At 41.3% G+C, this 24240-nt stretch overlaps 1 protein-coding gene and 1 pseudogene across 2 annotated transcripts; one reads left to right on the forward strand and one right to left on the reverse strand.

Moving 5' to 3' along the window:
• Positions 1–3886, forward strand: part of LOC124044471 — a 70701-nt pseudogene extending 66815 nt beyond the window's left edge.
• A 2201-nt stretch (positions 3887–6087) lies between these two features.
• On the reverse strand, positions 6088–22960 carry LOC124043016 (glutamate-rich protein 6-like). 2 transcript variants are annotated; one of them, XM_046361198.1, is made up of 13 exons: positions 22690–22960; positions 22498–22555; positions 21627–21766; positions 21434–21516; positions 21140–21256; positions 13257–13397; positions 12852–13012; positions 9655–9716; positions 9357–9499; positions 7317–7396; positions 7083–7238; positions 6752–6980; positions 6088–6564 (listed from the first exon to the last, which is right to left on the reverse strand). In XM_046361198.1, exons 1-13 carry the CDS (start codon positions 22724–22726, stop codon positions 6313–6315), a joined length of 1659 nt encoding a protein of 552 aa, XP_046217154.1. In that variant the 5' UTR covers positions 22727–22960; the 3' UTR covers positions 6088–6312. The 2 variants fall into 2 exon arrangements, with proteins under 2 accessions (XP_046217154.1, XP_046217153.1); XM_046361197.1 differs by having other exon boundaries at positions 21428–21516; positions 22690–22920.
• Between the last annotated feature and the right edge of the window lie 1280 nt (positions 22961–24240).

Consider the following 24240-nt stretch of genomic DNA (forward strand, 5'->3'; position numbering starts at 1 on the left):
GAAAATCTGGTGCAGTCCATGAAGAGGAGATGCACTGCAGTATTTAATGCAGCTGGTGTCCACACCAGATACTGACTGTTACTTTTGATTTTGACCCTCCCCTTTGTTCAGGGACACATTATTCCATTTCTGTTAGTCACATGTCTGTGGAACCTGTTCAGTTTTTGTCTCAGTTGTTGAATCTTATGTTCATACAAATAGTTAAGTTTGCTGAAAATAAACATATTTGACAGTGAGGACATTTATTTTTTTGCTGAGTTTATATAATACATGCCATTTACCAGATGCTTTTATACAAAGTGACTTTGTCACACGTGCACACATTTTACGTATGGGTGGTCCAGGGAATCAAACCCACTCTCCTAGCAAGTGCCATGCTCTATCAACTGAGCTACAGAAGACTACAGATCAGTCTTGATATGAGTGGGTGTTAGGAGAGAATTGCAGATTTTTTTTTTTAATTGTGAGTCACTTCGGTGCCCATTATAAATCACTGTTTGCTCATGCTGTGCTTCTAACATGGTTAGAGTACTGCATGATTATCACATTTGGTTTTGGTTCATTCAAGTCCAGTCAGGGAAGGGCATGCAGGTGAGGCTTGTGGTCCAGACAATTCCCGGGTGTCACTACAGCAGAAGCATCCCAGCTGGGTCAGGTTCATCCCTGCCAACCAGGCAAAACACACAGACACACCCAACATGCAAAACAGCAAGATCACAGATACATTTGTAAACGTGACATTAAAGTAAGCCTACACAGGCCCCAATGAAGCTGAAAAGGTGTTGGCTAAAATGTTTTATTTCAAGCAGGCGCACACTGTCAGAAAACTCCCACTCAACATGTCACCTGGAGAACAGCAGCTTCCCAAATGCACACTGTACTCATGAAGTCAAAAAAGGCACTGCATTTCTTCAGAAATGCCATTTATTATGATATGAATGTAAAGACGATCTGGATTTCTGGGAGGAGATCTTTGTCCTCTAGTGTCACAGAAGATATGAGACCGGCGAAGCCTTCCTGATGGATGGCTTGCACACCAGTAGGGTAAACGATCCCACCATCCTGCTTATTCTCAAATCATCAATACTTTTGAAAAAGTTATCATGAAAATACTGAAACTTAATAATTGTATTTTTTACAAATGTCATTCCTGTATTTTGGATACATTCTCTGAGTAACCTCTCCAAAAGGATGCAAACCCTGTCCTGTTCCATCTGGCAATATGATAACAAATGATTGCCTGTTCTCAGAGTTTGAAAAGCGTGGTCTTTCTCTGTAAAATCAAACCCGTGATCATGAATTGACTGTATAGTAAGTAACATAGACCTAGCCATTTACCCTTGTATATTGAGTGAGCTAATCTATTTGTTAGCATCACCGACGCTGCAAATCATCATTAAGAGATCAGTTTGTATACCTTCTGTCCTTGTTCTTATCCATAAAAGGGGCAGAGTGTCTGGAGAATCAATGATTTCCATTTCGGCGAATGGCTCTTCTTCTTGGCAGTCCAGACCTCATTTGAAAGTCAATATCAAATGGTTACGCAGGTTAACACTGAGTGTTGATACTTTTAACAGAACCTATGAGGTTGAACGGCAACGGAGTCCAGCAGCCTAAGATGTCCGTTTGTATTAATAAAAGGTTTTCACTTTTATCAGTGGATATGAAATAACTTTTAGCACCTTAAATGATATACTACATGTCATGTAACAAAGGGGTGGTGACCTTGTGAGGAGACTTATCTGGTTTAGTTGAAAATAGGTTATTCTGAGGACGAAAAAAAACCTCTTGAATTTAGAGTGGTGGGAACAGTACCGTCAGGATCTCAGTGATGATTTAAAGTGGTGCTGAGGGATATCATATCAAAAGTAGAGTCAATTAGAGTTGTATTAGTACCCCATCTATCACAGATAGACTGGTCCTGACCTTTGCTCCGCCTGCTTCTTCGCAGCCGTTTTGAAGGGCAGGTGAAGACCCACATCAACCTTTAAGCTCTCCTGGATCACGCAGAACACAGGCTCCCCCTCCGACAGACAGTCAGCCATCCTCTAGGCCACTTCATAACAAAAACAACTGACAGAGACAACACATTTCAAATGCAGCAGAGAAATACACACATATACATAAATAGATACACACACACACACACACACACACACACACACACACACACACACACACACACACACACACACACACACACACACACACACACACACACACACACACACACACACACACACACACACACACACGATGGCAACACCCATCCGTAGCACGCGCTCCAGCAGGTGTATCTCACTGATCATCCCTAAAGCCAACACCTCATTCGGCCGCCTTTCGTTCCAGTACTCTGCTGCCTGTGACTGGAACGAATTGCAAAAATCGCTGAAGTTGGAGACTTTTATCTCCCTCACCAACTTCAAACATCAGCTATCTGAGCAGCTAACCGATCGCTGCAGCTGTACATAATCTATTGGTAAATAGCCCACCCATTTTCACCTACCTCATCCCCACAGTTTTTATTTATTTACTTTTCTGCTCTTTTGCACACCAATATCTCCACCTGTACATGATCATCTGATCATTTATCACTCCAGTGTTAATCTGCAATATTGTAATTAAATGTAATGTAATGATTCCCCTACCTCCTCATGCCTTTTGCACATATTGTATATAGACTCCCCTTTTTTTCTACTGTGTTATTGACTTGTTAATTGTTTACTCCATGTGTAACTCTGTGTTGTCTGTTCACACTGCTATGCTTTATCTTGGCCAGGTCGCAGTTGCAAATGAGAACTTGTTCTCAACTAGCCTACCTGGTTAAATAAAGGTGAAATAAATAAAAAAATAAACACACACACAAAAGTACTTGGACACCCCTTCAAAATGAGTGGATTCAGCTATTTCAGCCACACCTGTTGCTGATAGGTGTATAAAATCTAGCACACAGCCATGCAATCTCCATGGCCTTACTGAAGAGCTCAGTGACTTTCAACATGGCACCGTCATAGGACCGTCATTCCAACAAGTCAATTCGTAAAATTTCTGCCCTACTAGAGCTGCCCCGGTCAACTGTAAATGCTGTTATTGTGAAGTGGAAACGTCTAGGAGCAACAACGGCTCAGCCGCGAAGTGGTAGGCTACAAAAGCTCACAGAATAGGACCACCGAGTGATGAACCACGTAAGCGTGTAAAAATCTGTTCCCGGTTGCAACACTCACTACCGAGTTCCAAAATGCCTTTGCAAGCAACGTCAGCACAAGCACTGTTTGTCTGCAGCTTCATGAAATGGGTTTCCATTCCATCTAGAGGAAAGCCTTCCCAGCAAATTTGTTTTATTTAACTAGGCAAGTCAGTAAAGAATAAATTCTCATTTACAATGACGGCCTACACCGGCCAATTTGTTGAAATGCCATTTAATTAGAATAAACTCTGTACAATATAAATACACAAAGTCATCATCATCAAAATGACTATTCATGTATAATCTTGATTTTGACATCTAAAATTGTGTACAAGTGATTTTTTCCTTCTCTCCAGCAATCAGGTGAGCCTACCAAAGGGCTGTGCCTCTAATGGGAGATTTCAAACTATCAAACCAGGGATATTACATCCAGAGAGACAAATGTTACTGGAGGTTCTTTGCAGGTTGGAGTGAATTTCAGTTTCACACGAAAAGGATTGTGCTTATTGGCTGAGTTAGACGTGTGTGAGACTTGTGTATGTGGTTTGTGAAGGCCTCACCTCCTCTGGGTTTGTATTGTTTGACTAGCTGGTCTCTGGGGGCTTCCTGTGCTACTGGCAGTACTCAAAGGTAATAGAGTCCAGCTCACTTTCCAGGAGCTCCCATGACGAGTCCGAGCGGGATGCCCTTGTGCTCTAAAAGGAAACCGAGCATTCACCTCTTAGCCTGTCCTTTTTAGCCATGTCCGTACAGCCAGTCGCCTGTAGTGGCCTACATACCAGCAATACACTGTTTTCACACCCCCCAAAAATTATACAAGAAAATATTGTATGCGTAATACAATTGAGGTATTACTGTACTGTGACAGTGTTCAGTTGAATCAGCTAAGCCATAATGTACTTAGACAAAAACAGCATGAAGAAAGTTTTCTGAAACAATCCAACAGTGATAACAACAAACATTACCATGTCAAAATGTGTTGTTTAGTTTCTACTTGGCAAGCTGTGGGAGTTTGGAGATCCTTGCTGAGTGAGCCAACACTTCATTATCTGGGGACAGATCCATCTCCGGGTCCTCGTTTTTAGGAAGATTCTAAAGAGAGACAACAAAGGCAGTTCATCATTTATTCAACAGAAGTGCCCACATTGCTCATCATTAATAAGTGAAAATGGAGAAACTCCAGATTTCAGGATTCTGTATCTACAGTAACGCTAACATTTCACGCTGTCTGATGTCTGTTAGACTGGTAACAATAAAAATACCGTTAGATGAAGATGTAGACTTTTCTCCTCAACACAAATCGCGCTCTTGGAGCACTTCAGGGACTTCTCAGAGACAGGAAATAGACATTTATTGGAATTGATCTGAAGTGATTTACTATATTTTTTCATAGTGAGGAAATATTTCTAAAACATCGGTGTTTCGCCTAGCTACCTCGGAGTCAAGACGTGTCTCCACACATTCCAAGGGGATCCCTGATTCCTCTACAGGTTTCATAGTCCCTTCTTCTGACTGAATGTTGACTGCAAAGGAATCATTTGTCAGGAGAAAGGGAAGTAGTTGGGCTAAGTAAACAACATGCTATGCTTCGAGGATCAGCATAATTCTTAAGTCTGACCTATAACAATCATCACTCATCTATCTGATAGTACTTTTCTGCTCTTACCTCGGCTACTGTCCTCATGTCTCCTCTGGTCCAACCAGTCGGTCTGTGTCCTCCACATGCCTGTGGCCCAGGCATTCAGATAAGTCAACGTTATGCCACTGACATGAAAACTCATTGCAATGTATTTTTTTCCCCTTCTACTACTTAAAAAAAAAAAATATATATATATATATATATATATATATATATATATATATATATATATATATATATATATATATATATATATATATATATATATATATATATATATATATATATATATATATATATGGGAAAATATGATATGCCAACTCTTAAATTAACTCACAAGATTTATTTTTACTTAAATTATGTAAATGCCGTGGGCATAACATCGCAGATACAGCTCCTCTGAAAAGACTGTTCAGAAATGTCATGGTCAATCAGTTGACCTTCAGGCTGCTGCACAGATGAGTAATTAAGGTTCTGTCTACCGTGGCCTATTTCTATTGAAGATTCTGAGTTAGCCATGATACCTGCACCGAGTCAGTATAAAACTAGTTAGTCAAAACATTATTATCCCGTTTGTAGATTTCCTGCATTACTACACATCCTTCAAGTCCTTCAAGTTGCCTGGCTGCTGTACAGCCGACCAGCACCATTAAACGGCTGCTGTACAGCCGACCAGCACCATTAAACGGCTGCTGTACAGCCGACCAGCACCATTAAACGGCTGCTGTACAGCCGACCAGCACCATTAAACGGCTGCTGTACAGCCGACCAGCACCATTAAACGGCTGCTGTACAGCCGACCAGCACCATTAAACGGCTGCTGTACAGCCGACCAGCACCATTAAACGGCTGCTGTACAGCCGACCAGCACCATTAAACGGCTGCTGTACAGCCGACCAGCACCATTAAACGGCTGCTGTACAGCCGACCAGCACCATTAAACGGCTGCTGTACAGCCGACCAGCACCATTAAACGGCTGCTGTACAGCCGACCAGCACCATTAAACGGCTGCTGTACAGCCGACCAGCACCATTAAACGGCTGCTGTACAGCCGACCAGCACCATTAAACGGCTGCTGTACAGCCGACCAGCACCATTAAACGGCTGCTGTACAGCCGACCAGCACCATTAAACGGCTGCTGTACAGCCGACCAGCACCATTAAACGGCTGCTGTAACCTATGCACGGGTTGGTGGGTTCAACGGTTGTTGGGACCTCAACTGAATCTTCTAGGCCTACTTGTGATTGAAGAGTGAGGTGCCTCATTCGTCATTTTCCTTAGACTGCTGACTAATTTCTTAATTTGCACAATGGCCCAACCATTAAATCTATTCAAAATGTATCTGACAAGAAACATGACCAGTCTTTTCTAATATTTTACACATGGCTACTGTATTTATTTCTAATTAGAATAAATGCTAAATGCCTTGGTTTCATAGCAACAATATGAATTCTGGAACAACACAGGCTTTGAGTTGTCAGTTGTTATAAGTCCTTAGAGGCCATGAGAGCTTTGGTCTTTTTGGGTGAGCTCTGTTTTTCCATCTGTCTCTTGAGTCTCTGCATCTGGGCAACGAGGCTGTACTGGGGCTTAATGTTGTGGGGATTGGCCGAGTGCTGGTAGGCCATGCAGGTCTGCATCCGGTCCAGCAGAGTGTAAATCTCCAGGCTTTTCATTTGGAGATGTTGTTGCAGGATGTCTGGCCCCGGCATCACTAGGCCTTCCGGATGGGTTAGCTAGGAGAGAAAAACAACAGGAAACAGTCAGAACACACGGGATGGAGCGTGTCCATCAGATTAGCAGCTTATCAGCTATGTCTGTTTCATGTGCATTACTGTAACTATCCTTGAAAATCCATCAATGTTGAACGACGGAGAAGTTCATCAATATGTGCTCACTTGAGACAGTCCTGTGACGACTCACCTTGAGTTTGGAGCCCACGTTGAAACGTACTCTGCTTTGGTGAGAGGAGAATGTGAGGTAGATGCGTTCCTGGGACTGGATGCGGAGGCTGACGTGGCGACCCAGGACCAGACAGATGGGCTGGAAGGGAGGGGCTTGGATGTGAGGCTCAAGGTCCAGCCAGGTCCAGCGTCGTCTCAGGGCCCCGGTCTCACTGCAGCAGGAGCCTCCCAGCTGTGTCAGGTTCACCCTTCACACACACACCCCAAAGCTACAGTATAGACATGCAGTAACAGCAGAACACAGTTTATCTGTGTATGTGATTTTCAGGGCAGGTATTAATGGTACACACCATATAAGTCCATTGGGGTGGTAGCACGTAGACTGGCCTCTGGTTGTAAACACGGCCTCAAAGTTTGGCTCTAAATCCTTGTCCTCCATGATTATATAGGTGAAGTCAGCAGCCTCCACAGAGGAGATGATGATAGCAACATTCCCAGATGGATAGCTTTGTTTTCACTAAGGAACTTATTGCTAAGCTGTTGTACATTTGCCTGGTGCCCGAGTCTCTTAAATAAAAAGATACAACACATGACCTGTTCCGTCTGGATATAACGTGATGAAGGGTTTGCCATTTGGATAGAACCTCAGCAGCAAATGTATTCTCTAAAAAACAAACATATAGATCACTCATTAATGGTAGTCCATGGACCTGAACAGTAATATAATAGCAGGGATCTGAACAGTAAGGGAATAGCAGGGACCTGAACAGTAAGGGAATAGCAGGGACCTGAACAGTAATATAATAGCAGGGACCTGAACAGCAGGGACTAGCACAGACCTGAACAGTAAGGGAATAGCAGGGACCTGAACAGTAATATAATAGCAGGGACCTGAACAGTAATATAATAGCAGGGACCTGAACAGTAAGGGAATAGCAGGGACCTGAACAGTAAGGGAATAGCAGGGACCTGAACAGTAAGGGAATAGCAGGGACCTGAACAGTAAGGGAATAGCAGGGACCTGAACAGTAAGGGAATAGCAGGGACCTGAACAGTAAGGGAATAGCAGGGACCTGAACAGTAAGGGAATAGCAGGGAACTGAACAGTAAGGGAATAGCAGGGACCTGAACAGTAAGGGAATAGCAGGGACCTGAACAGTAACCTGGGGGAATAGCAGGGACCTGAACAGTAAGGGAATAGCAGGGACCTGAACAGTAAGGGAATAGCAGGGACCTGAACAGTAATAGAATAGCAGGGACCTGAACAGTAAGGGAATAGCAGGGACCTGAACAGTAAGGGAATAGCAGGGACCTGAACAGTAAGGGAATAGCAGGGACCTGAACAGTAAGGGAATAGCAGGGACCTGAACAGTAATATAATAGCAGGGACCTGAACAGTAATAGAATAGCAGGGACCTGAACAGTAAGGGAATAGCACAGACCTGAACAGTAAGGGAATAGCACAGACCTGAACAGTAAGGGAGTAACAGTAATATAATAGCAGGGACCTGAACAGTAATATAATAGCAGGGACCTGAACAGTAAGGGAATAGCAGGGACCTGAACAGTAAGGGAATAGCAGGGACCTGAACAGTAAGGGAATAGCAGGGACCTGAACAGTAAGGGAATAGCAGGGACCTGAACAGTAAGGGAATAGCAGGGACCTGAACAGTAAGGGAATAGCAGGGACCTGAACAGTAAGGGAATAGCAGGGACCTGAACAGTAAGGGAATAGCAGGGACCTGAACAGTAAGGGAATAGCAGGGACCTGAACAGTAAGGGAATAGCAGGGACCTGAACAGTAAGGGAATAGCAGGGACCTGAACAGTAAGGGAATAGCAGGGACCTGAACAGTAAGGGAATAGCAGGGACCTGAACAGTAAGGGAATAGCAGGGACCTGAACAGTAATAGAATAGCAGGGACCTGAACAGTAAGGGAATAGCAGGGACCTGAACAGTAAGGGAATAGCAGGGACCTGAACAGTAAGGGAATAGCAGGGACCTGAACAGTAAGGGAATAGCAGGGACCTGAACAGTAATAGAATAGCAGGGACCTGAACAGCAAGGGAATAGCACAGACCTGAACAGTAAGGGAATAGCACAGACCTGAACAGCAAGGGAATAGCAGGGACCTGAACAGTAAGGGAGTAACAGTAAGGGAATAGCAGGGACCTGAACAGTAAGGGAATAGCACAGACCTGAACAGTAAGGGAACAGTAAGGGAATAGCAGACCTGAACAGTAAGGGAATAGCACAGACCTGAACAGTAAGGGAGTAGCAGGGACCTGAACAGTAAGGGAATAGCACAGACCTGAACAGTAATAGAATAGCAGGACCTGAACAGTAATATAATAGCAGGGACCTGAACAGTAAGGGAATAGCACAGACCTGAACAGTAAGGGAGTAACAGGGACCTGAACAGTAAGGGAATAGCACAGACCTGAACAGTAAGGGAATAGCACAGACCTGAACAGTAAGGGAATAGCACAGACCTGAACAGTAAGGGAATAGCACAGACCTGAACAGTAAGGGAGTAACAGTAAGGGAATAGGTGTAGAGAGCACTCAGATGAGATAAGCTGGTGCCAATGCCAGTACAGGGATGGTGTTAATACAGAAACCTACCCTCTCTCTGTGCTGCCTGTCCGTCTCCCCCTGGAGGGTGAAGATATCTGAGGAGTTCATGATGTCCATCTTAGGGAAGTGAGACTCTTCTCGGAAAGTCCAAACCTCATTGGACAGTCTATAGGAGATGGTTTTGATCTGACCTTAAAAAACACAAGAAAAAAAAACAGTATTGCCATTTTTGTCTGAGAGTGCAAAGTCACTATACTCACCATCTCATATTAGTTAAGATTATAACAGTTGTAACTTTTTAATGTATCAAGGTGTTTTAGTGAGAACGTGAAAATTTGACTCTTACCTGAAAAAAATCGGTTCTGATTGCCTTTCTTCAGGACCTTCTGAAGTTCCCATTCCAACAACCTTAAAGTTAAAATAGAGTTTGGCCTTCCTCAGAGTGCATCATCAGAACAGCTTGGAGTGATGGACACTACTTTGGGAGGTTAAGTAGAAAATCTCTCAGAAGATCGAGAACCCAAGACATCCTCCTCTTCTTTCCAAAATGTAAGACTTTGACAGAAATGTGTCTCTTTGACCACGTTTAGCTTTTAAGTCTAAAAAGGGCCCATAGAGCCCCACAGTGGAGGTGTCATAATACCCATAAAACCTAGCGGTCAAACGGGGAAATGGTTCCAATCATTTTAGCATTTCATTTTTTTCATTAAATACAGGCGGATATATTGATAAAAGTCACCTTGTCCTAGAGAGATCAAAACGTCAAGCCATGGTAAGCCTACATGAAACTTGACCCTTATTTTAAGTGTTTCTAAAATCCCATATTGGAGAAATGAATGGTGGAAAAACAATTCGAACCATTTCCCTGTTTGACCGCTAGGTTTTATGGGTATTTTGACTCATACTGTAGTACTCTATTACACATGTATGTTGAGAGGTGTGAGGTACACCATCATTCGATTAGAGGCTAATTCTTATTTATTTACACACACATGTATATGTATGTATGTATGTATGTATGTATGTATGTATGTATACATACATTCAGGTCCCTGCTACACACACACACACACACACACACACACACACACACACACACACACACACACACACACACACACACACACACACACACACACACATACACACACACACACACAGTGGGGCAAAAATAGTATTTAGTCAGCCACCAATTGTGCAAGTTCTCCCACTTAAAAATATGAGAGAGGCCTGTAATTTTCATCATAGGTACTATGAACTATGACAGACAAAATGAGGGAAAAATCCAGAAAATCACACAGTAGGATTTTTAATGATTTTATTTCCAAATGAGGGTGGAAAATAAGTATTTGGTCAATAACACAAGTTTATCTCAATACTTTGTTATATACCCTTTGTTGGCAATGACAGAGGTCAAACGTTTTCTATAAGTCTTCACAAGGTTTTCACACACTGTTGCTGGTATTTTGGCCCATTCCTCCATGCAGATCTCCTCTAGAGCAGTGATGTTTTGGGGCTGTTGCTGGGCAACACGAACTTTCAACTCCCTCCAAAGATTTTCTATGGGGTTGAGATATGGAGACTGGCAATGTTCAAATTCTTCTTACGAAGCCACTCCTTTGTTGCCTGGGCGGTGTGTTTGGGATCATTGTCATGCTGAAAGACCCAGCCACATTTCATCTTCAATGCCCTTGCTGATGGAAGGAGGTTCTCACTCAAAATTTCACGATACATGGCCCCATTCATTCTTTCCTTTACACGGATCAGTCGTCCTGGTCCCTTTGCAGAAAAACAGCCCCAAAGCATGATGTTTCCACCCCCATGCTTCACAGTAGGTATGGTGTTCTTTGGATGCAACTCAGCGTTTTTTTGTCCTCCAAACACGACGAGTTGAGTTTTTACCAAAAAGTTATATTTTGGTTTCATCTGACCATATGACATTCTCCCAATCTTCTTCTGGATCATCCAAATGCTCTCTAGCAAACTTCAGTCGGGCCTGGACATGAACTGGCTTAAGCAGGGGGACACATCTGGCACTGCAGGATTTGAGTCCCTTGCGGCGTAGTGTGTTACTGATGGTAGGCTTTGTTACTTCGGTCCCAGCTCTCTGCAGGTCATTCACTAGGTCCCCCCGTGTGGTTCTGGGAACTTTGCTTATGATAATTTTGACCCCACGGGGTGAGATCTTGCGTGGAGCCCCAGATCGAGGGAGATTATCAGTGGTCTTGTATGTCTTCCATTTCCTAATAATTGCTCCCACAGTTGATTTCTTCAAACCAAGCTGCTTACTTATTGCAGATTCAGTCTCCCCAGCCTGGTACAGGTCTACAATTTTGTTTCTGGTGTCCTTTGGCAGCTCTTTGGTCTTGGCCATAGTGGAGTTTGGAGTGTGACTATTTGAGGTTGTGGACAGGTGTCTTTTATACTGATAACAAGTTCAAACAGGTGCCATTAATACAGGTAACGGGTGGAGGACAGAGGAGCCTCTTAAATAAGAAGTTACAGGTCTGTGAGAGCCAAAAATCTTGCTTGTTTGTACGTAATACACATTTTCCACCATAATTTGCAAATAATTTAATTTAAAAACCTACAGTGTGATTTTCTGGATTTTTTTTCTCATTTTGTCTGTCATAGTTGAAGTGTACCTATGATGAAAATTACAGGCCTCTCTCATCTTTTAAGTGGGAGAACTTGCACAATTAGTGGCTGACTAAATACTTTTTTGCCCCACTGTATATGTGTGTGTATATTTTGGGGGGGTACTTTATACCCCTTTTTCTCTCCAATTACATGATGTCCAATTGTTAGTTACATTCTTGTCCCATCGCTGCAACTCCCGTATGGACTCGGGAGAGGGCGAAGGTCGAGAGCCATGCTTCTTCCGAAACACGACACCGCTTCTTGACACACTGCTCGCTTAACCCGGAAGCCAGCTGGAGTAATGTGTTGGAGGAAACAATGTACAGCTGGCGACCCGAAGTCAGCGTGCATGCACCCAGCCGCCACAAGGAGACACTAGAGCGCGATGGGACAAGGACGTCCCACCCAGCCAAACCCTCCCCTAACCCGGACGACGCTGGGCGCAATTGTGCGCTGCCTCATGGGTCTCCCTGTCACGGCCTGCTTCAACACAGCCCGGGATCGAACACGTATCTGTAGTGACGACTCTAGCACTGCGATGCAGGACTTTAGACCGCAGCGCCGTTCGGGGGTCCCGATTAGAGACAACTTATGTTTGATCTGAAAATGTGGTTGGGGACTCCGTATGGTGGGTGTGAGTCCAAATTGAGCACCATACCCCATTGCTATGTGCCTCCTAAATTTTGTAACAATGCTGAGGGCTCTGTATAGCTCTACATTCACATGATTGTTTTATGGTAGGTGGGGGCGGGAGGTCCTGTATAAACACAAACTCACTTCCTTGACAACAGCTCTACGCTGCTCGGCAAAACTCAGTAATTATTGTATGAATGACGACTACAGAGGGTTTCAAACAGCGGACACCAAAATGGACCGGGTATTACCTGAATTAGATCCTCTCACCTCTGCTCTGCCCGCTCCTTTGCAGCTCTCTTCTCGTGTTTGTTCATGAAGGGTGGGTGAGGGCCCACATCAATCTTCCTGTTCATCTCCATGGCGGCTAAGGCCCGCTCCTCTTCCAGGAGAAACGCTCGCATTTTCTGAGCCCATTCACAGCAAAAGAGCTGAGTAGAAACATAACAAAAAACTGTTCAATAGGAGTAATAGACAACTTCATTCTAACTTCATTCTAACCCATATCTACAATCTTAGCAGCATGTGATCCACACCAGGAACGATAAAGGAACATTAGAATGCAATCATTCCAGTCTCTCTCTCTGAAACAGGTATTTAAAGATTGGCCCATTGTTACTTGCATTGTTTGGCTTTGAATTGATGAAGAACAACTTCACTGTCAGCAGGACTCACCAATTCCAGGTCACGATTATTTTCCAATTGTTCCCGGCGTATGAATGGGTTACAGGGTTGCTGGCAGTAGTCACATAGAACAAACTCTACTTTCAGTTTGGACTGAGCTTCAGAGGATCCAGAGATGGGCAACACTGGGATCTAGAGTAAGGCAAGCTTCACCATCACTCCTCTCATGCAAAATGTTGTACCGTACCACAGTATGTATTTATGCATGTACAGTTGAAGTTGGAAGTTTAAATACACCTTAGCCAAATACATTTAAACTCAGTTTCACAATTCACAATTCCATTTAATCCTAGTAAACGTTCCCTGTCTTAGGTCAGTTAGGATCACCACTTTATTTTAAGAATGTGAAATGTCAGAAAAATAGTAGAATGATTTATTTCAGCTTTTATTTCTTTCATCACATTCCCAGTGGATCTGAAGTTTACATACACTCAATTAGTATTTGGTAGCGTCGTCTTTAAATTGTTGGGTGAATTTTGGCCCGTTCCTCCTGACAGAGCTGGTGTAACTGAGTCAGGTTTGTAGGCCTCCTTGCTCACACACGCTTTTTCAGTTCTGCCCACAAATTTTCTATAGGATTGAGGTCAGAGCTTTGTGATGGCCACTCCGATACCTTGACTTTGTTGTCCTTAAGCCATTTTGCCACAACTTTGGAAGTATGCTTGGGGTCATTGTCCATTTGGAAGACCCATTTGCGACCAAGCTTTAAGTTCCTGACTGATGTCTTGAGATGTTGCTTCAATATATCCACATCATTTTCCACCCTCTATTTTCTGAAGTGCACTAGTACCTCCTGCAGCAATGCACCTCCACAACATGGTTCTGCTACCCCTGTGCTTCACGGTTGGGATGGTGTTCTTCGGCTTGCAAGCATCCCTCTTTTTCCTCCAAACATAACGATGGTCATTATGGCCAAACAGTTCTATTTTTGTTTCATCAGACCAGAGGACATATCTCCAAAAAGAGGCCTTTCAGGTTATGTCGATATAGGACTCGTTTTACTGTAGCTATAGATACCTTTGTACCGGTTTCCTCCAGCATCTCCACAAGATCCTTTGTTGTTGTTCTGGGATTGATTTGCACTTTTCACACCAAAGTATATTAATCTCTAGGAGGTCCCATGGTGTTTACACTGGCGTACTATTGTTTGTACAGATGAACGTGGTACCTTCAGCTGTTTAGAAATTGCTCTCAAGGATGAACCAGACTTGTGGAGGTCTACAATTTTTTTCTGAGGTCTTGGCTGATTACCAAATGATGTCAAGGAAAGAGGCACTGAGTTTGAAGGTAGGTCTTGAAATACATCCACAGGTACATCTCCAGTTGATTCAAATGATGTCAATTAGCCTATCAGAAGCTTCTAAAGCCATGACATCATTTTCTGGAATTTTCCAAGCTGTTTAAAGGCACAGTCAACTTAGCGTATGTAAACTTCTGACCCACTGGAATTGTGATACAGTGAATTATAAGTGAAATAGTCTGTCTGTAAACAATTGTTGGAAAAATGACTTGTGTCATGCACAAAGTTGATGTCCTGACCGACTTGCCAAAACTATAGTTTGTTAAAAAGAGATTTGTGGAGTGGTTGAAAAACGAGTTAATGACTCCAACCTAAGTGTATGTAAACTATGCATGCACAGTACTATATTATGCATGTACAGTACTATATTATGCATGTACAGTACTATAGTATGCATGTACAGTACTATAGTATGTATGTATGTACAGTACTATATTATGCATGTACAGTACTATATTATGCATGTACAGTACTATAGTATGTATGTATGTATGTATGTATGTATGTATGTATGTACAGTACCATAGCATGTATGTACAGTACTATATTATGCATGTACAGTACTATAGTATGCATGTACAGTACTATATTATGCATGTACTGTACTATAGTATGTATGTATGTAAAATACTATATTATGCATGTACAGTACCATAGTATGCATGTACAGTACTATAGTATGTATGTATGCATGTACAGTACTATATTATGCATGTACAGTACTATATTATGCATGTACAGTACCATAGTATGCATGTACAGTACTATATTATGCATGTATGCATGTACAGTACTATATTATGCATGTATGCATGTACAGTACTATATTATGCATGTACAGTACTATAGTATACATGTACAGTACTATAGTATACTTGTACAGTACTATAGAATGTATGTAGAGTACTATATTGTGTATGCATGTTCGGTACCCGTCAGAAGTTTGGACACACCTACTCATTCAAAAGTTTTTCTTTATTTTTTACTAACTTCTACATTGTAGAATAATAGTGAAGACATCAAACTTATGAAATATCACATATGGAAACAAGTAGTAACCAAAAAAGTATTAAACAAATCAAAATATATTTTGTATTTGAGACTCTTCAAAGTAGCCACCCTTTGCCTTGATGACAGCTTTACACACTCTTGGCATTCTCTCAGCCCATCTGTAAATAGCCTATCCAACTACCTCATCCCCATATTGTTTTTTTTTTTTTGCTCCTTTACACCCTAGTATCTCTACATGCACATCTATCACTCCAGTGTTAAATTGCTAAATTGTAAATATTTCGCCACTACGGCCTATTTATTGCCTTACCTTCCTAATCTTACCTCATTTGCATACACTGTATATAGACTTTTCTATTGTGTTATTGACTGTACGATTGTTTATTCCTTGTGTAACTCTGTGTTGTTGTCTGTGTCGCACTGCTTTGCTTTATCTTGGCCAGGTCGCAGTTGTAAACGTGAACTTCTTCAACTGGCCTACCTGGTTAAATAAATGTGAAATAAAAAATAAAATAAAAATTCACCTGGAATGCTTTTCCAACAGTCTTGAAGGAGTTCCCACATATGCTGAGCACTTGTTGGCTGATTTTCCTTCACTCTATGGTCCAACTCATCCCAAAACATCTCAATTGGGTTGAGGTTGGGTTATTGTGGAGGCCAGGTCATCTGATGCTGCACTCCATATTATTTATTTTTGATTTAACCTTAATTTAACCAGGAAGGGCTCATTGAGATTATAATATCTTTTTCAAGAGCGCCCTGGCCAAGATAGGCAGCACCAAGTCATTACAAAAAAAATACGGACAGACAACATGAAAAACTACAAGTAATCTAGTAAAAAACATTGAATTCACAAGAGTATAAAACAGCAAATTAAAAACATTGACAGGTCAGGGAATCAGCCTCAAAATCCTTAATCAGTGATTTAAAAACACCAATCAGGACAAGTTCTTCCAGTTTAAAAGTATTTTGTAAGGTGTTCCAAGATGATGACGCAGAGTACATAAAAGCCCTTTTACCAAATTCAGTTCGGAAATTTGGAACAGTTAGCAGGATAAAGTCCAGCGAACGAAGAGAGTACCCACCACATTTCTGAATAATAAAAATGCACAAATAAAAAGGTAGTAAACCCAAAATGGCTTTGTAAATAAAAGTATACCAGTGACTGAGCCTACGAGTGACTAGAGAAGGCCAGCCAACCCTGTTAAAACAAAGTGCAGTGGTGCGTAAGGGTTTTGCAGTTTAAAATAAATCTCACAGTGCCATGGTAGAGTGTCAATTGATCTCAAACACTGAGCGGAAGCATTCATATATAAAATATCCCCATAGTAGAGTAAAGGCATAAATGTAGCTGATACTAGCCTCTTTCTGGCTTCAAAAGAAAAACAGGCCTTATTCCTAAAATAAAATCCCAATTTCAGCTTCAATGTTTTTGTAAATTGTTGAATATGCAATTTAAGGGAGACCGTCATCAATTACAATTCCAAGATATTTATACGAGGTTACAACCTCAATCTCCTTGCCCTGACAGGTAGTAATAGGTGAATGTTCAGAGGTCTATTTCTTGCATTAGAAAACACCATTAGTTTAGTTTTGGCAGTATTGAGGATAAGCTTCAATTGACACAAGGTATGTTGAACAGTATAAAAAGAAGTTGGCATGTTCTGGAAAGCTTTTGTAAGAGACAATGCACAACAGTAAATAACAGTATCATCAGTATAAAAATGAAGTTGTGCATTTTGGACATTTTTGTCTAAATAATTTATATAAATAGTGAATAAGAGAGGACCAAGTACAGAGCCTTGGGGCACACCATTCAAGACAGACAATTTAACAGACATAAGCCCAACAAATTGAGTGCACTGAGTTCTATCAGACATATAGTTAGCAAAACATGCAATTGCATGCTCCAAAAGACCTACACTCGACAATCTCTGCCTTAGTATAGCATGATCAACTGTATCAAAAGCCTTAGAGATCAATAAAAAGTGAGACACAGTGCTGTTTTTTGTCAATGGCTTCAGTGATATAATTTAAAACCTTCATGGCTGCTGTAATTGTGCTATGCTTCTTCCTGAAGCTCGATTGGTACATTGATAAAATAGTTAGTAAATAAAAACTATTTTAGCAGTTCACTTACAAGGGTTTCAAGTATTTTCACCAGGGGTGACAGCTTTGAGATTAGCCTATAATTATTTAAAAGAGATTTATTTAAATCTCCCCCTTTTAAAAGAGGTAGGACAAATGCTGATTTCCAGATCTTTGGAATCTCATTACATTCCAGGGTTAGATTGAACAGAGATGTAAGTGGTTCAGCTATGAAATCAGCTGCCAGATTTAAAAAGCAGGGATCCAAAAGATCAGAACCTGCAGGCTTTCTCTGATCTAAGGATTTCAAGGCTTTATGTACCACCTGCACTGAGAATGATCAGGACCTGCAGGCTTTCTCTGATCTAAGGATTTCAAGGCTTTATGTACCACCTGCACTGAGAATGATCAGGACCTGCAGGCTTTCTCTGATCTAAGGATTTCAAGGCTTTATGTACCACCTGCACTGAGAATGATCAGGACCTGCAGGCTTTCTCTGATCTAAGGATTTCAAGGCTTTATGTACCACCTGCACTGAGAATGATCAGGACCTGCAGGCTTTCTCTGATCTAAGGATTTCAGGGCTTTATGTACCACCTGCACTGAGAATGGCAAAAACCTAAAAGTTTGACCAGCTCTCACTGACTGGTTCATCCACACAGGGTTGTACAGAGACAGAGGACACTGAATCAAACAGCCTACCAGATTATACAAAGTGCTCATTGAAACAATTCAGCATTTCAGTTATCATATATAGCAACAGAGTCCTTCAAAACACATGACGGTAATTCACAGATTACTGCACCTGTACATAGCTCACCTATAATTTAGCCCAAACAACTACCTCTTTCCCTACTGTATTTAATTAATTAATTTATTTTGCTCCTTTACACCCCATTATTTTTATTTCTACTTTGCACATTCTTCCTTTGCAAATCTACCATTCCAGTGTTTTACTTGCTATATTGTATTTACTTTGCCACCATGGCCTATTTTTGCCTTTACCTCCCTTATCTCACCTCATTTGCTCACATCGTATATAGACTTTTTTATATTGTATTATTGACTGTATGTTTGTTTTACTCCATGTGTAACTCTGTGTCGTTGTATGTGTTGAACTGCTTTGCTTTATCTTGGCCAGGTCGCAATTGTAAATGAGAACTTGTTCTCAACTTGCCTACCTGGTTAAATAAAGGTGAAATAAAAAATAAAAAATACAAATTAACCTTACTGTTACCAGACATAGACTTAATAGCCTTCCAAAACATTCTAGGGTCATTCAGGTTATCAGTGGTAACAGACATAAAATATTCAGACTTGGCCTTCCTGAGAAGAAAGAACACTTGTTTCGTAACTGCCTAAAAATAAGCCAATCAGCATCAGAACATGATTTCTTTGCTTTAGCCCAGGCCAGATTACGGTCGGGAAATAATACCCGCCCTTTAACCCTGAACCTGCGGAATGGGGCGTGTTTGTTTACTATTTGGGAAAAAAACATTGTGAAAGGATTTCCAGGCAGTTTCCACATCAGGGAAAAGCACAATCTGCTCCAGTCAAAATAAAACAAATCATGAAAGAAAGCCTGCTCATTAAAACATTTCAAATGTATCTTACGAATAAAACATAACTCTCATTCTTGATCAAATAGCCCTTACATAGCTTGGAGGTGTGTTGGGTCATTGTCCTGTTATAAAACAAATGATTGTGGGACTAAGCCCAAACCAGATGGGATGGTGTATCGCTGCAGAATGCTGTGGTAGCCATGCAGGTTAAGTGTGCCTTGAACTCTAAATGAATCACAAACAGTGTCACCAGCAAAGCACCCCCACACCATCACACCTCCTCCGCCATGCTTTATGGTGGGAAATACACATAGAGATCATCCATTCACCCACACAGCGTCTCACAAAGACTGGGACCAAAAATCTCCAATTTGGACCCCAGACCAAAGGACATATTTTCACTGGTCTAATATCCATTGCTCTCATTTCTTGGCCCAAGCAAGTCTCTTCTTCTTATTGGTGCCCTTTAGTAGTGGTTTCTTTGAGGCAAATCAACCATGAAGGCCTGATTCACACAGTCTCCTCTGAACAGTTGATGTTGAGATGTGTCTGTTACTTGAACTCTAAAGTATTTATTTGGGCTGCAATTTCTGAGGCTGGTAACTCTAATGAACGTATCCTCTACAACAGAGGTACCTCTGGGTTTCCCGTTCCTGTGGCTGTCCTCATGGGAGCCAGTTTCATCATAGCGCTTGATGAAACTTTCAAAGTTCGGTGTTGACTGACCTTCATGTCTTAAAGTAATGATAGACTGTTGTTTCTCTTTGCTTATTTGAGCTGTTCTTGCCATAATATGGACTTGGTCTTTAACCAAATAGGGCCATCTTCTGTATACCCCCCTACCTTGTCACAACACAACTGATTGGCTCAAATGCATTAAGAAGGAAAGAAATTCCCCAAATGAACTTTTAAGAAGGCACACCTGTTAATTGAAATGCATTCCAGGTGAAAACCTCATGAAGCTGGTTGAGAGAATATTAAGAGTGTGCAAAGCTGTCATCAAGGTAAAGGGTGGCTATAAAATATATTTTGATTTAACACATTTTTGGTTACTACATGATTCCATATGTGTTATTTCATAGTTTTGATATCTTCACTATTATTCTACAATGAAGAAAATACTAAAAATAAAGACAAACCCTTGAATGAGTAGGTGTTTTAAAACTTTTGACCGGTAGTGTATGCATGTGCAGTACAATATTATGTATGTAACATGAAATATGTCATCATGAAAACAAGAAGCACTGTGGGAATAAAAAAAATACAGTAAGCTCCCAAAGTGTTGGGACAGTAACACTCATTTGTTGTCGTTTTGGCTCTGTACACCAGCACTTTGGATGTACAAAACAAAATGATACAATGACTATGAGGTTAAAGTGCAGACTGTCAGCTTTAATTTGAGGGTATTTTCATTCATATCGGGGGGGAACCGTTTAGAAATGACTGCACTTTGTGTATATACAGGGGATAAAAAGTATAGAAAAAATTCACTTGTATGTGTATTAAAGTAGTGAAAAGTTAGGCATTTGGTCCCATATTCATAGCACTTAATGACTAAATCAAGCTTGTTGTGACTCCACAAAATTGTTGGATGCACTTGCGGTTAGTTTTGGTTGTGTTTCAGATTATTTTTGTGCGCAATATAATTGAACGGTAAATTATGTATTGTGTCATTTTTGAGAACATGGTTATCAAAACGTCACGCCAGGGTAAGCCGAGTCAAAACACAGCCCTTATCGTAAGTCAATGCGTGCTAGAAATATGGGAACAAAAAAAGGTCCTTTTTGCTACTTTAATACAAAACGGTTCATCTGATATGGATGACAATTACTCTCAAATTAAAGCTGACAGTCCTCACTTTAACTTTGTAGTCATTGTATCATTTCTCATCCAAAGTGCTTGAGGTTGCTTACCTTTTCAAAATGAACAGGCGGTTGTTTCGACTCTGGTTTGTAGGCCAACATGGAAGGTGGCCCCACATTAGGTATACCATACAACTCATTCTCCTTCTCCATATCTGTCTCTTCAATCTTCCAAAGAGGACATAAAAGATAAACCCTGTAATACCATTTCAATTCTTCAGTTTGTTGTGATCTATTTTCAGTTTGTTGGGATTGGTAGTAAATTGGTTGATTGAATAGCCTACTGTGATTGAACTGTTTTCTATTAACTAATCATATACCATAGGTTATATACATTACCTTTACCTCTGAATCTGGCCCAATAACTATACTCTGGGGAACTGTCTGTGATGAGGCTTTTGGCTCAAACCTCTCCACTTTACTTTGAACTACGAGAGAGGAAATAATTGTAGGAAGGTGCCTGGCAGATGTTTGAGTCGTCAGAGGGGGAGAAGGTGTGACTCATTCGAACCCAAAACCCATCGGACAGTCTAACTACCTTGACAGCTGTCTGTGAGTGCCTGCTCCACCCACTCCCAGTCTGTCTGGGTGCTGGCGCTGCCTATGGTGATGGATCTGCCGTCCAGCACGTGGACCTCTATGAACTCTGCTGTGGTGGAATCGCTCCTTGGCAGCGTGCTGGATAGTGTAGGGAAAAAAAAAGAGGGCCTGTTCTTCAAGCATGTTCAGACTATGGTCAAAATAGTTTCAAGCGCATGCCAATTTTGTTATGAAATGCAATAGTGGTTAGTAATTGTATGACAATGATGTGAATACTTATAGGCTACTGGGGTGAAGGTAACAACGCTGCTACCTCACTCTCCAAAGGCGCATGAATTGAGGAGCAAACTGAAGTGAAGAAGAAACTGAGGAACTGTCAGAGGGCAGTGGAAGTGTATAACTATTGATTCACTGCTCAGAGTAAAATGACTGCAGTTCCACCCTACATCAGGGCCAGGATTTGGCCTACTTCACTGATTTCGAAAATAAAATGGAGGATTTTATACATTACATTTTATACTATCACAACGGGAATACAAAAGCAAAAACATCATGAGATTGGTACAAATTCTGACCAATATATTGTGTGTGCAACTCATTTGCCAATCACATGGGAGGGGTTTGCATGCCGATTGTAATTGGTACCTGGGCCACGAAAATAATATATCTAAAATCTAAAACCTCCTTCATTTTATCATCAGCATATGAACTTAATGAAGGCGAATGGCTGAAGCGTGGTTGGTTTCAATCAATTGTATCCAGTTCCACTGTCCTCCAACAGGCTACCTGGGCCAAACCTTACCAGCATATTGGCTACTTATCTCTCTAAAAATATCTCATTAAACCTGAAATAATACTAAAAGTCTTACATGATAACTTTTTCATCTGTGCTCAAAGTAGTCCTGGCATGGCTCTTTGTTTTCTCACCTAGCATTGCACAGCGAAGGAAACGTTAAGCAGGCGATCTGCTTCTAAATGTAACGTTATTCAATTACAATACAACGAGAAGGGAGTGAACATGCCATCTCATCAGTGAGCTAGTCTACTCACCCCTTACTCACCCAATTCACAGACTTTCCAAATGTCATCCGACGCCATACGTGGGTAATGTTGTCAGATAAAACTTGGATACCTGTCCGTCACAAGAGTTGCAACGGGGTCTTTCTGTTTGTCGCAGGTCAACTGGCCCACTGGGTTTTGCACGTTTTCCGCTAAGAACCGAGGGGCGGAAAGGTCAGTCGTGTTGTCCAGAATCTTGAATTATTGCGCAACACCAGCATCTGTGGGCGGAACCCCACTCATACTGACAGGGTTTTATGGGGTAAGTGGCACTCACACGAAAAGAAATAGCCCCTGATCAATGACAGATACTAATGAAATCATGTATAAATATTCGAGGCATCAATTGAATGACGTGTTATTGTTTTTCCTATTTCATGATGTCAATGAGATATATTCATTATTTGATCAAATACATGGCAACAGCTTCGTGTGCATTTGATTATTACGTCATATGAAATGTAGAACTCGGTGATGCCCTCTCAGCATAGATATCCTGTTAAATTATTAGAGGGGCTACGTCATAAACCCTAAAAGTTCCAGAATGGGGTCAAAATGTTAGTAGAGGCTTAATCCCGATTTTACTTATGCAGGAAAATAAAAGTTGTCATATTGTCATATAAATGCCATTTTTCTGAATAAATAGCCTTTAAAATATATGTACAAAGACCATAAATGTAAAACATGTTGTAGTGTATGGCTGTGGATTGACTGCATTATTTGAATGGAATGTTGGCAGTTAATTTGAACAATTAATGGAATCATCCCTCTAAAACAGGCTGGCTAGCTAGATAAAAGACAGTGCCGATAAATTCTCCTAATAAATGATTTTACACAGTATCTTGTCACAGCACTGGAAAACCATGGTTGGCAACTCCCTGACCATAACGGCTGACTTTTCTCCTATCACAAGAAGGTTCAGGTCCATATTATGTCTAGTATCCAAATTCATAATTTTATAAGTCCCTATCCTCTCAAGATAGACACTTGTTTCAATGTCAAAGATCATAACAGGATTCACATTTGTCACAGATACAATTACGGGGTCGGTGTGTCCCTAAAAGTCGTTTAATCATTGCTGACTTTGTATTTGTACGTACAATGGTAAGACAACCACTGGATTGAGAACAGAGCTCTAACTTGTATAGAGTCATCTGCTGAGGACAAGACTTCAGTGAAGCCCTGTCATCCAGAATGATGCACCAAGAGCAGTAATGTGGTGACAGATTGATGACTAACCATGCCAATAAAATCTCAGTCTATAAAAACCTTAATCTGCCTTAGCTAAGCCACAGACTGTGTGTGTAGACTACAATTGCAACTGCATTGTGGAGGAAAAAGTTGATGCTGGATCGATTGGCGTGTACAGTAGGTAAACTGACATTTTTCAATGTTATCTATAATTTCACAGACAATCATCAATGCTTCTTGTAATCAATATACTTTATTCCACCTTGATTCATTTTTTGGAATCACTCCAGGCTGTAATGTGTCCAGTAATGATTTCCATTCTCATTTGCAGACTACTTCCCAGGGGTAAATTGCAGGGCCTT

Source organism: Oncorhynchus gorbuscha, linkage group LG09 (genome assembly GCF_021184085.1).
Source record: "Oncorhynchus gorbuscha isolate QuinsamMale2020 ecotype Even-year linkage group LG09, OgorEven_v1.0, whole genome shotgun sequence".
Taxonomy (NCBI): domain Eukaryota; kingdom Metazoa; phylum Chordata; class Actinopteri; order Salmoniformes; family Salmonidae; genus Oncorhynchus; species Oncorhynchus gorbuscha.